Source organism: Phragmites australis, chromosome 8 (genome assembly GCF_958298935.1).
Source record: "Phragmites australis chromosome 8, lpPhrAust1.1, whole genome shotgun sequence".
Taxonomy (NCBI): domain Eukaryota; kingdom Viridiplantae; phylum Streptophyta; class Magnoliopsida; order Poales; family Poaceae; genus Phragmites; species Phragmites australis.
Genome location: NC_084928.1, coordinates 7,904,678 through 7,918,994, shown reverse-complemented (window position 1 = coordinate 7,918,994; position 14,317 = coordinate 7,904,678). Strand labels below are relative to the sequence as shown.

Below are 14,317 nucleotides of genomic sequence, written 5' to 3'. Positions count from 1 at the left end.
TAGGAGGCAATTGGAAGAGAGAAATATTTTAGGAACAAGAAAACTTAAGGGCTAAGTTACCTCCCTAGGCCTATAAGTAGAGGGGTAGGGATGTGAGGGAGAGTTGAGTTAGCCATTTGAGTTTGTATGCTAGGATTTAGAGGAAATGAGAGAGAAGTGTTTATCCTATGTGTAAGTACGAGCTTTTGTGAGTGAAACTACTTTGTAATCTGCTGGAAAGAGGGCTGACCTTTGCAAGAAATGAAGTGCATGTTTCCTCCTATGCTTGTGTTCATCTCCTTCTGGTTTTTTTCTATTGGCTCTCTTGTTTTGTTGCAAGTTTTTCCTTTTTTGTTTGTGATTTTCGTTTTGGTTGATGGGCTGAGATTTTTTCACCTTGGGAAGTTGTTCTTCCTGTTGCTAGAGGTATAAAATTCACATGCAAACGTATACAAGTGGGTCTTGAATTCTCTTGCCTCTAAATCATCAACTCGAAGAAATTTTTCTCCCGGTGATTCTTTCTTTTGGAGCAAAGTGTTCTTCCTTCAAGTTGCAATCTTTTTGTGGATATGACATGTGGAATGAGTATCAATGGAATCTAGTGTTTATCTACATCCACGAGAGCCAAACTTTCTTTGAGATTCTTTTGTTGCAACATATCTTTCGTAAGTTTTTGCTTCCGTTCTTGGTTTTGAGGTGCTTTGGGTAACAAAATAGGAGAAGACCATCAAACAAATTTATGAGACGCCTATTCACCACCCCCCTCTAGTCACTGTTCTCGGTGATACACATGGGAACAAACAGAACAAAGGTTACATGATGAATAATTCTTCCACAAAAAATAGGCAAGACTCATTGCTTTCCTCAGGAAACATGGCCTGAAAATGGACAGACCGATCAACACCACTGACCCAACGCACGACACTCGCCGCAAGCCGAATAGCTGATTGTGCTACTCTCCTATAGTACAATAAGCCTTGGTAGTTGTAATCAAGCCCTAAAAACCATAGAAAACTTGGAGAAAACTAACAGTCTGAAACGCTACCTGCTCATAAGGATCCATATAAGTAATATGAGGACAACTCCAAAAAAAACACCGCGAGGAGTGACATGTACATGCAAAAGGGGGTAACTCTATCTCTACACCACATAGGACAGCTCCATCATCAACAACCTCACATAAATAATAAGCAGACACCGACTAGCACCGACTGACCATAGCCTGTAATAAAGAAATATAGGGTGCACCCACCACAAACATCCTAGAATATAACAGAAAAACGAATCAAAAGATAAATCGAAGCATTAGTAACAATGAACCACACAAAAGGAACTGGACACAACATATAGCAATATAAAAATGTAATCAACAAATAAGTAACCATATTCATATAAACCCTCACCTTAAATAGAGGAAGATAAGCTAGGGAGCTAAGGTACCAAGATCACCAAGGAACTAAGAAACTAGGAAACCAAAATCTCAGATAGCTTATAGACAAATGAAACTAACCACAAAGCAGGTCACAGGCATGCAATACATATCAGCTCAAAAATAAGCGACCATACATATACCAAGGATAAAAATATAATTAGAAACGAAAAACAATGCATGCGACTAAATGAAGTAACCACCAACTCATAAGTGATAGTATAAAAAATGCACTCCGCTGCAGTAACCAAACCCCAAATCCCAGTGCATTGACCATGAGGACAAAAAAGGAACTCCACTAATGAACCTCAACAACCTATCTGATATGATTTTGCTCACATGAAAGGAGTCAACAAGGACACACATATCCTATAGGGCCTAATTAACATACTATCATCTCATAATTCCAATAGGTATACAAACAACACAAACTATTTTGCATTAAATCTATCTACAAATCATTGACAATCAACAATTAATCCTTAATACATGGTTGTAACATTCATCTAACAACCCTCTTCCAACAAAATAAGTAGCCATATTCATATAGCAATATAAAAATGAAATCAATAAATAAGTAGCCATATTCATATGAAGCCTCACTTTCAATAGAGGAAGATAAGTTGGGGAGCTAAGGTACCAAGATCAGAAAGGAACTAAGAAACTAGAAAGCCAAAATCCCAAATAGCTTATAGACAAATGAAACTGATAAAAAAGCAGAAGGTCGCAGGCCTACAATACATACCAGCTCAAAAATAAGCAACCATACATATACCAAGGATAAAAAAAAACAATGCATGTGGCTAAATGAAGTAACCACCAACTCATAGGTTGACAATATCAAAATGATGGCCACCCTGCAGTAACCAAACGCCAAATCCTGGTGCATTAACGATGAGGACAAAAAAGAAATTCTGCTAACGAACCTCAAAAACCTAGATGATCTGAGTTTGCTCACGTGCAAGGAATCAACAAGGACACAAATATCCTATAGATCCTAACATGCTATCACATGATAATTACAATAGGCATACAAACAACACAAACCATTTAGCAATAAATCTATCTACAAACCATTAACAGTCAATAATTAATCTCTACTACATGGTTGTAACATTCATCTAACAACCCTCTTCCAACAACCCTCATGCTTTCTCAAGCACACAACAAATAACTACAATCAGATCAGAGAGGAAACATTACCTTTCGAAGAGGCTACTGTTGCGGATGGAGCCAAAGGAGACCTACATCATAGACCTACAACAGAGGGGGGGGGGGGAAGCACAAAGGTAAGTCACAATCAGACAAGGAACCTTTAAAAAAATGGAAAGAGATGGCCAAAAAAGGGAAAAGGATTAACTAATACTAACCTCACCCTACACCAGCCATCTGGCACCCTTCTGAAAAACGTCCACAAAATAAGGCCAAAACCACAAACCCACCAAAGGAAAAGCGACATCCAATACCACTGCACATCAACACCAGCCTTTTTCCAACGAAACCTAGGACCCAAAACAAGAAGTAAATGAAGTGTCAAATGAATTATCCATAGAGCCAATCCAACAATGAAAATAAAAAAAAAGACAAATACAAAAGAGACGTGAACAGGAATTTCCAAACACTAGCAGACACCAAAATCAACAAAGCCAGCCCCCTCCCCGCCAAAAAAAAAGCACCCCAAAAGAGGCAACCAAACCGTCACACAAAGGAAAATCATAAGAAGAAAGAGATGGCTGGACATACCAAATCCCCACCCGCACAAACCCAAAGACCAGCCACACCATGAAAGGAATTGGACCACACGAATAAAAATAAAAACCAAAAGGGGTGTCTCCACCATAGAACCATCCCCAGATTAAAAGCCCAAAATCTTTACAACCAAACAACGTACATATACTTGTGGCCCTAAATCCGAACCAAGGAAACCACCCATAAAAACCAGATCGAAGCAGGAAGATCTAACCAGCCCCCAACCAAGCAAGGCAAAAAAAGGCAGGGGAAATAAAAAATGAGGACACCACATCTCACCAAACAAAGGAAGATCACCATGAGGAACTCATAGGAGAAACACGAAAAGCAACAGGCAAAGTACTAAAGACCGATGGCCGAAGCATCCAATGACCCATCCACTTTTACCCACAGCCGACCCAACCACCACAAGGATGACCAACCAATGAGGACCAGCCACTTGCCGCACAGCAACCAAGAAATGAATTGCACGCCGACACGTGTCCCGTACTAAAGGAGCTGGTCAGTCGGTGGGCGCCCACACCAGACAGCCACGGTAAAAATCGACAGCTCCCAACCACTCACGCCCCTGAAGCAACAAGAGCCGCTGGATGCATCGATCCAACGGTAAAAGAAAAACTACCGATGTGGACCGGCTAGGAGCATAGCTATTTGACACCGAATAAAGTTTAAGATACGGAGCAACCACTCATCTACACATGCCCAAAACTAATTGCTTTTTTCTAAGTTCCTTGAATAGTACCAAAATTATAAGTTGGGAGGTACCAAAAATCGGTACCTTACAGGGTAAGTCCCTGGGAAACCTACTACTTAGTTGGTCTGTCATGTGGATTAGTTTGTAGGCACTGAAATGCCACCGAGAGGGATCGGAATACCACATCTTTGGCTCTTTATTAGTTCCTGTGCTATCGACAATTGATAAAATCGATTATACGAATACTTATATAAAATAGGGATATATGTTGGTCTCAACATATGTATCAAAGATAGAGATACAAGTTGTTGGGGATGATCTCTCGTCCCCTTCGTATGGCAAGTCGAAGTCTACCAGTGGCTAAACACTCATGGGTGTTGCAGTGGTGTTTCAGGAAATGCAGGCGAAGATCATGGCGTACCTTCGATCGAAGCCCGAAGGCACGTCTACAGTTCCTGCCGCTCGCGTCAGCGAAGGCTGCGGCAGGCCTTCGGTCGGAAGCCGAAGGTTGACCGGCGATTCCACTGACCGAAGGGTGCGAAGGTACTAGCGTACCTTCGACCGGAGGCCGAAGGTCGACTCATGACGCTGGAGAATAGGAGCAAAGGTCATGGCAAACCTTCGGTTGGAAGCTGGAGAGGAGCCCTCAATGCAACCATGAGATTGGCCGAAGACCACAAATGGACGTCGAGGCCCACTTAACTGCACAGGGCAGAGTTGTAATTATATAAATGTACTTGATTGTACCATAATGCCCCCAAATATACCGAGAATATGACAGTTAAGGGGGTGAAACTGTAAATCCTAACGTGAAGTGGTTGAGTACGGGCTATAAATAGAGCTGTAGTGTACCCGAGATAGGAGAGAAATCAAGACTATTTACCTCTAAATATGTATCACACCCATGAGCCTTCGGCTTTCTCTCGGAGTGAAGGCTTTACTTGTTCAGGACTTCGGTTCCAACACAAGTTTTATATAGGTTCATGTCTCTCTTAGGTAATAGCATTACGTCATGTTTCATCATATTAATCTTAAAAAAAAGATCATTACATTTGGGATTTATCTAGATTTAATCATAAAACTCTCAGCGAGTTCTGTCTTGTTTTAAATCATAAAACCCTTATCAAATAAATTTATCATTATATGGCCGTGCTGTTGATCTCAGTAGTTTTCTCTGTCCTACCCAACTATGCGTATTCTGTATTGTTTATCCAACCCCTTCTGGGAATTCGACTTCATCTCTTGTCTCGAGATCCTGAATTCTGGGATTGAATAAGCTGTAGTTTAGCTTTGCCTTCGGACCTTTTGCTTCATGGCAGAGGATTTGAACCTTTTGGTGTACCCTTCCCTCTTTATATAGCCGTGGCAGAGGATTTGTATCATAATCGAAATTGTTTTTCTTCCGTATTGTATTTCTTTGCCCTATCAACTGGAGGGCCCTTCTACCATCAGCTCGAGGCTAGAGTCCTTCGCAAAGCCTTGGGGCATGCCATCTGGACCACGATCAGCGATGGGCTTAATTTTCTTTACCTTTAGTATTCTTTTCGAGTACTTCCATTTTCTTTTTCTTTTTTTGACGCTATGTTGGTGGCAAAGTAGGACCAAGTGACCAAGGTCAATTATTTCCAAAATGATTCCCTTGCTTCCATGCTAAGGCCTAAGCGATCGTGCCATCTATGTAAGAGAAATTTTTACTAGTACACATAATTTATCAAGATTATTCATTTATATTAAGATTTATATTAAAGAAGTAAGTGAAAAAATATAGATAAGGAGAATTAATAAATAAATATATATTAAATATGATAGATAGATAATTAGGATAAATCATACCCCTTCGATCGAGTCACGTCTCAAATGAAATTTCCCTTAAACTAAGTCTCTCCGCTTTTTCCTTAAAAAAACATTTATCCCAAGCACCACAGAAACAGGGTGCGATCGATTTAAACAAAGTTTGAAGCAAACGTAAGCTTATTTTGTGAACGGAATTCCGAACTTTTTTAATTTGCAGCTGAGCTGCAAACATAAGCTGGCAATCGTAGTTGATTAGGTAGGAGTGATCGCGTCACCGGGTAACTCGGCGAGCGTGCTGAGCCTGCTATGTTCGTGTGGCCAGCGACGCCGCAGCGGCTGCCGCCCATTCTGTCTCTCTGTTCTTGAGTGCATCTGATTTACGTGATACTAATTGTACTACTTGCCCGCCATGACATTCTGAGCCATAAACCATGGATTGCACGACCAATTTATGATCCTTTTTCAGTTAATTATACACTTGATTAATCCACAAATTTGTCCTTGTGCGACATGCATGACTCGACATGGGTCCTGCTCCATGTAGCTAGTGCTGTGCTGCTGCTGCCTATAAAAACACACCTGGCTAGCTCACTCGTCGCTCCATCCAATCACACTAGAACTCACTCTAGCTAGCAGCTCGCACTTGACATTTGACACATCTCCATCGATCGAGCTCGATCGTATAGCTCAGCAGGTTAACAATGGCAGGAGGAAAGCACCAGGATGAGGACGTGCGCGTGGGCGTGGACCGCTTCCCGGAGCGGCAGCCCATTGGCACGGCGGCGGACGACCTGGGCCGCGACTACCGCGAGCCCCCGCCGGCGCCGTTGTTCGAGGCGTCGGAGCTGTCGTCGTGGTCCTTCTACCGCGCCGGCATCGCCGAGTTCGTGGCCACGTTCCTCTTCCTCTACGTGACCGTGCTCACCGTCATGGGCGTCAGCAAGTCCCGCACCAAATGCGGCACCGTGGGCATCCAGGGCATCGCGTGGGCGTTCGGAGGCATGATCTTCGCGCTCGTCTACTGCACCGCCGGCGTGTCGGGCGGGCACATCAACCCGGCCGTCACGTTCGGCCTCTTCCTCGCCCGGAAGCTGTCGCTGCCGCGGGCGCTGTACTACATGGTGATGCAGTGCCTCGGCGCCATCTGCGGCGCCGGCGTCGTGAAGGCGTTCGGGAGTGGGCTCTACGAGGCGGCCGGCGGCGGCGCCAACGCCGTGAACCCGGGGTACAGCAAGGGCGACGGGCTCGGCGCCGAGATCGTGGGCACCTTCGTGCTCGTGTACACCGTCTTCTCCGCCACCGACGCCAAGCGCAACGCCAGGGACTCCCACGTCCCCGTGCTCGCGCCGCTCCCCATCGGCTTCGCTGTGTTCCTGGTGCACCTCGCGACCATCCCGATTACCGGCACCGGAATCAACCCCGCCAGGAGCCTCGGCGCCGCCATCATCTACGACAGGCCGCACGGGTGGCACGGCCATGTAAGTTGTCCAGCTACCCAACATACGTCATGATGATGCTCTACTAACCAAAACTGAAAATCCTGATGGTTGCAATGCTTGTGCGTTGGATGCCAGTGGATCTTCTGGGTGGGGCCGTTCGCCGGAGCTGCGCTTGCGGCGGTGTACCACCAAGTCGTCATCAGGGCCATCCCCTTCAAGGCCAGCGCCGGCGACAGCACGCACTAGCTACTAGTAGCCAACCTAACTAGCTAGCAAGAGTACGTTGTTGCCGGCGCCTCCATGCGTCTTGCATGCCGACACAACATATATAGGTGTGATGTGTGTAATACCTTGCTTGTATGTGTGCTTAATTTTTTTTTTTAACATCGTTACAACCATGGAATGTGGAATGTGGAATGTGGAATGTGGCCCAATTGTAATGCAACCCAGCCCATTATAAATAAGGCCCATATGAACATACGCAATCAGTTGTGCGTGGACAGTGGAGTACTTGTGCAATACAATATTGGTCCTTTTTGATAAATTTTTTCCGGTATTTTCAGAAAAAAATAAGAAGTTATCTAAAGGGTTGACTTTTAGCTTTGGTTTTTTTTTTTATTGGCTGAGAAAGCGGCTGTGACTGAAATAAATTAAAATATGATAAGCAGGCTGAGATGAGCTTTTCTGATTTTTGTTGTGCTGAGAAACTAAAAATTTATTATAAAAGCTAACAACTAAAATTCAATAGTCACAACCGCTTCCTCAGGCAGAGTTTTTTCCCCCAAAACTCTAAAGGCACAGCCATTGTGTCGTGTGTGACTGCGTGTACCAGTTCGACACCGCCAGTTGTGTTGCGTGAATCCGATGTACCAGATGCCTAGGGAGACTCCCCAAAACGCAGGTTTCTTCTCTCAAAACAAAAGTGCAAAGTTCTTAAGCATCTCCAACTGAACCCTCATCCCATCCCCTACCCTACTCTTTAGCAAAAAACGCTCAAACCACCTCTCCAACCGATCCGTCATCCAGCTCCCTATTTTTGAGGACTCCCTACTTTGCATCGCTCAGTCCTCAAGTGTAGGGAGCAGCTGCCGCCTCACTATCCCTCAACGACCCCTCCTTCCTGCCACCATGGATGCAACGGACATCTCCTTCGCACCACCGCAGGTTCGTTCCCCACCCCCTTCCTCTTCCATTTTGAGGTGGAATTGCGGTCGAAGGTGGTCGTTTCCCCGGATCTGAGAGAGAGAGAGTGGTAGTAGAGGGGAAGAGGATATTGAAGGTCGCCGCTGGCCCCAAATCCAGCGCTCCTCGGTCGTCCGCCCGTTGGTGTCGCCCCGCTACGCGCCGGTCACCCACGTGCAACGCCCTTCCGAGTCACCTGCCGGCTCGCGCTCACAAGGCCGCGCACCCGCCCGCTCGCTTGTGCAGCGCTGCCCGTCCTCTCTCACTCGTGTGGCCGCGCACGCCGCCCGCCATTGCTTGCCCGGCCACACGCACGCAAGGCTCTCCCGCACCTCGTCGCCCGCCCGCATGCGCTCACCCGGTCGCTATGTACATGCTCTATGCTGTGGGGGAGAGAGTTGGAGAGAGAATAGGAGACAGAGAGAGGGCACATTTTAATACTAGAAATTTTGCAATGCTAGAAATTGGTTAACTATATATTTTGCAATGCTAGAAATTAGTGTCATGATACAATTGATGTTACGCAAGTGCAGGTTACAACAATGGATGGTTTTTTTGGAACTGATGAGTGAGCAATTGAAAATAATGGACCGTATTGGGATGATAGTCAATTTGTAAGCTCACCTGAGGAGCAATAATTGTCATTTGTAGAAGCTGGTGTGTCCCAAAAAGCAAAAAAGGCTAGATCAAAAAATTTCAGTGAAAAAGAAGATAACATGTTGGTCTCGGCATGGCTAGAAGTTATTTTGGATGCTATACAAGGGAATGAACAATCTTGTACTATATATTGGCAAATAATTACTAATTATTTTCACGAGCACAAGGACTTTGCATCTGATCGAAATTCCAATTCTCTCCAGAACTGTTGGTCTGTCATACTAGAAAGTGTTAACCGGTTTTGTGTGTGTTATGTCCAGATTCAAAACAGGAGACAAAGCAGGGTGACAGAGCAAGATAAGGTATAATGTTCTTTTCTTTATTTGATTGCCATTTTATATGTTGGTGCAAGTCTAATAAGACGTATTTACATGTGTAGATAATGCATGCATGTGAATTGTATAAGTCAAAAGACCCGAAAGGCAGATCGTTCGGATTGATGCATTGTTGGAATATATTGCAGCACGAGCAAAAGTGGAAATATTAGGTGCGTCCAGAAAAAACAGAAGACGTCCGCCACTGGAAGTCTGTCATCCACTCCTAGGACCAACGAGAGTCATCAAGAGGATGATGGGGAGGGTCATACTTCAGAGCCCATGGTTAGGCCAGGAGGTAGGAAGGCTGAGAAAGAGCGATAGTGACAAGGTAAAAATCCCGTCTCTCCTGTAGATAATCTGTACATGGAAGCGTTGGAAAACATGTGGGCTAAGAAGAAAGAGGCAGAAGCCTTAAAAGATGTAGCAAAAAAAGAGCGCTATGATGAGAGACTTGCACTTGAGAAGAAAAAGATTGAACTGAAGGAACAAGATATTGCGTTAAGGAGAAGGATTGAAGATGATAATGTGATGAATATGGATCTTAGTGGTATGAGTGAGCGACAACGGCAATACTACATGAGCTTGTAGGATGAGATCATTGCTTGGAGGTTTGGCACAGGTCGGCTCGGGTTGAGCTACTTCATATATTGAACTTTAAGTTTTTTGTTTGCACTTTAAGTATGTTGTATGAGCTTTTAGTGTGTTTTAAGAACTCTATGTTAGCTGTATGGACTATCTATATTAGTTGTATGAGCGATGTTGTTGTGTGATGAAAAAACTGCATACGTAAAGTTCATGATACGCACCGACTATATTATTATAAGTGCATACGTAATTAAAAAATAGTACATGATAGGTAGCGACTATATTGGTACAACTACATACACTACACCCCTCCATATTTTTCCTATAGGTGCTCGACTAGATCATCATGAAGCTGTGAGTGAGTTTCCTTGTTAGTAATGGCTTGATGAGTTCGAAGAAACTCTTGCAGTTCAGGCGTAGGACAATGAGATACTGTCACAACTTTTCCCATCCCATCGAAATGGTTGTCACCTTCTGCATCTCGCTCATCTTCAACGATTATATTATGCATGATGATACAAGATGTCATGATTTGTCCTGGTGTGTTTTGATCCCAAAATCATGTTGGTCCACGAACAATGGCAAAACGAGCTTAAGACTCGTTCCACCCCCTTCCTCAAAGCTGCTTGTGCTTTCGTAAAATATTCCCTCTTATTCCCTTGTGGATATGGTATTGGCTTCACAAATGTGGCCCATTGAGGATATATGCCATTTGCAAGGTAATACCCCATTGTATAATTAGGACCATTGATGTTGTAGTTCACTTCTGGAGCGTACCCTTCAACTAGCTTTGCAAACAGATGGGAATGGTGTAGAACATTAATATCATTTTGAGACCCTGGTAAACCAAAGAAGGTATGACAAATCCAAAGATCTTGTGAAGCAACAACTTCTAGAATAATGGTGGGCTCGTGCACATGGTCGGTAAACTGACCTCGCCATGCTGCGGGGCAATTATTCCCCTTCCAATGCATGCAATCTATGCTCCCAAGCATGCCAGGAAAACTCCTTTGCTCTCCAATTCCAAGTAATATATCTGTGTCATTATCATTTCGGGATCGCAAGTACTCATCACCGAAGACTTCAACAATAGCTTTCACAAACCTTTTAAGACTCTCAATAGTAGTACTTTCTCTAATCCGAATATAATCATCAATAGCATTTGTTGCTACTCCATAAGTTAGCATCCTAAATGTTGCGGTTATCTTCTGCACAGCAGATAACCCAAGACATCTGTTTCTATCTCTTTTCTGCACAAAATAATCATCATGTTGTTCTACAGCTTGCAATATGAGAAGAAATAGAGAACAATTCATTCTAAACCTGAAGAAATAAATATGAATCAGCTAAACCCAAGAGGATGAACAAAAATGATGAACAAACAAAAACAGAGCATTTACAAACCTGCGACAAAAGAAAGTTAGGCCGTAGGTAGGAGCATATGAAAAGTAGTCTTTATATAGCCTCCAATGCCAAGCTTCTCTATTGCGGTTGATATACTGACGTCCAGGCACAGAACTGCCAGGTCGTGCATCATTCATAAGCTCATATTGAGTGTGTGCTTGGTGCAGTGTAGCAAGAATGAGTTCGTCGTCATCCCCCTCTTCTGACGACGATGAATCTAAGAGAAAACGATGACTCATTTCGGCCAGAGAGGGAACTGCAAGGGAGTAAGACTTGGTGAATGGCAACCAGGGGACTAACCGGGTATATGTAGAGTTGAACGAAGTAGTCATTGGAAAAATAGCCATTGGAAAAAATAGCTGTTAGGAAAAAATCGTTAGAAATATAGCTGTTAGAATTAATTTGGTAGTTACATGTGAGTGAAATATAGGAGGTCAAATTTAGCGGGTCGGTTGAAGCACACAAAGAAATAGAAGGTCAGTCTGGATAGAGAGAACCCCTGTATGAAGATATATGGGGTCGAATATAAGGAACCGGTTGAAGATGCTCTTAGGCCCACATTCAACGACTCACCTGACTCCCAACACAAAAAAGAAAAGCATGTCCAAATGCACTACACTATTCATCACGATCGTTTAATAAATGACACGAATCGCAAATCAGGACTCCCTACAATTCCGGAAGCCTCGAGGCCCCACGATGCTCCTGAAATTTTTGCAATTTGGCTCTGTTTCAATTTTTTACAAACAAACCCCTAGCAAAATTATTTTTAGGAATGAACCTTTTTTCGGCAATATTTCTTTTAGCATCGTGGGTACATGGCACCACACCATTACCTTTGACGTTGTGTATTGCCATGTAGGCTCCTATGTGGTCATTCAATCTAACCTTGCAGGATACGGCGCCAGGCTTGTTAGTGCTGTGGGAACATGGCACGTCACCATAACCTTTTGCGTCGTACCCTGGACAACAAAAGCCAAACCCGCCCTTACTTTTCTCCTCTCTCTCTCTCTCCTCCTTTCCTCGTCCCTCTGCTCGAGTTCGAACAGAGGAGAGCTCCACTCGATCTCATCTCTCTCTAGTTGCCTCCCCCTCCCCAAATCCCCACAGATTTAACCTTTTTTCGAGGCAGTGATAAGGAGTGTACACTGCAGTTGCTTCTACTAATTGACAGTGATGTATCAATGCTGGCTCATGGAATAGACCGACTGTTATATACCCTTTATCATTGTCGGTTGATTCCATGAACCGGCAGATACACGTGACATGCTTCTAAAGAGGACGTGCTGGCCAAGCTTGGAAGTGCAAAATTTAGACTGATCAAGCTTGAAAGCTAGGAATTACTCTCTCTCTCTCTCTCTATATATATATATATATATATCTATATATATATATATATATCTATATATATATATATATCTATATATATATATATATGTGTGTGTGTGTGTGTGTGTGTGTGTGTGTGTGTGTGTGTGTGTGTGGGCGCGCGCGCGTATGTATGTATATATATGTATGTGTGTATATGTATATAGGTAGATTACAAAAGAAGTTTCGGATTACACACAAAAACCAACATCCAAATTGCAAACAAACACTAATTAAAAAGCCTAGCTATATATACGTATGCTAGCCCTATGGGTATGCTAGCTTCCGCTTCTTCAACGGCGGGCCGTCATAGTCTAACGATGACAACGATGACTCCTTCTAGTCGTCGTCATCGTTGTAGACAATGATGGGGCCATCGTGACCTCTAGAGGCGACGACGGCCTCCTCCTCCTCAGAGCTCATCTTCTTGAGCTTGTCCAAGTTAATTCTACCATCGTCATCATTGGTGACGATGATGGACTCCTCCTCTACCTCCTCCTCATCAGTGCCCTAGGAGCCAGCGTCCTCCTCCTCCTCGTCCTCGGTGTTGGTGCAGGAGTCCTACGAGCTCGCCGATGCTCAGTGATTCTTCGGCAGAGGGCCATAGCCCAAGAAGTTCTCCTAGTCATAATCGTATGGGGAGGATGATTGGTCATCGCTGAAGGAGGAGGAGAGGTCATTGGAGGAGGCTAGCATTAGCTCCTCCTCCTCTGATGAGTACGACAATGGGGACGGAGTAGAGGCCAGAGGTGGTGATGATGGAGGAGATCTGGCCATGACAGCACTGAGAGGACAAATGAATAAATTTGTGCGCGGAGGATTAGAGGAGGAGTGTCATCATGGATGGAATGAGGAGAGCCGAGGAGGATGAGCATTATAATGGTTGTTTGAGGAAGACGAATGGGCATCGTTCATGTAGTTTTAATGGCGCGAAGGAATGAATGAGCGTGCAAGAGTTTTAAGGGGTAAGTTAAGACATCACTGTTAGTTGGAGTTACCAACCAATTATGATTTGATATCACTGTCGATTGATAGTATATCAATGCCAGTTGTTTACATGATCTAATAGTGATAGAATCACTATCCTGTATAAATACCCTTCTTCAACATTTAACTTCTCCCGAGCCATCACACCAATGCCTCGGCTGCCACCCCGCACCTTTCCCTCCCCAGCTCTTCCATCCCAACAGCGGCCTCCTCCACATCCCAGAGTCAATGCCACCACCTCATCCACCCTGAAGATGGCCTCCTCCACTCTAAAAACTAAGCTCCCTCCCCGCGTCATGCCCTACCTGGCCTCCTTCACCGCGAGACCTCCTCCACAACTCGGAGCCAACACCGCCTCCTCATCTACCCCAACGATGGCCTCCTCCACTCCAATAACTCGGCTCCCTCCCCACGATGCACCCTCCCCGGACACCTCCACCTCAAGACCTTCTTCACATCTCAGAGCTGACATCATGTCCTCATCCATGCCGACATCGGCCTCCTCCACTCCGATGCCTCGGCTCCCTCCGCATCGCCATCACCCCAAGGTAATCCTCAACTATTTCTAGTCCTCCCTACAAATCTAAGAGCTTGGATGTGTGTTGCTGCAAAAATGGATGATTAGTGGTAGAAAAATTATTCTTGGAGATGTCATGCTAAATTTAGTTGCATTTTAGGTATGTTTTAGTGGATTAGTTTTCTTCTATAGAAATTCAATTAGATTTTAGTTGTG

The 14,317-nt window shown here is 44.3% G+C and overlaps 1 protein-coding gene across 1 annotated transcript; it reads left to right on the top strand.

Moving 5' to 3' along the window:
- The first annotated feature begins 6,257 nt into the window (after positions 1-6,257).
- Positions 6,258-7,483, top strand: LOC133926508 (aquaporin PIP1-6). Its single transcript, XM_062372483.1, has 2 exons — positions 6,258-7,123; positions 7,220-7,483. The coding sequence occupies exons 1-2, from the start codon at positions 6,347-6,349 to the stop codon at positions 7,328-7,330; spliced, it is 888 nt and encodes a 295-aa protein (XP_062228467.1). The 5' UTR covers positions 6,258-6,346; the 3' UTR covers positions 7,331-7,483.
- Positions 7,484-14,317: the final 6,834 nt, after the last annotated feature.

What these genes read in the sequence shown, in the direction of transcription:
- LOC133926508 (XM_062372483.1), top strand. Translation starts at nt 6,347, where the DNA reads ATGGCAGGAGGAAAGCACCAGGATGAGGACGTGCGCGTGGGCGTGGAC. An exon ending in CGCACGGGTGGCACGGCCAT is followed by an intron (nt 7,124 to 7,219) that starts GTAAGTTGTCCA and finishes GTTGGATGCCAG; the next exon opens with TGGATCTTCTGGGTGGGGCC.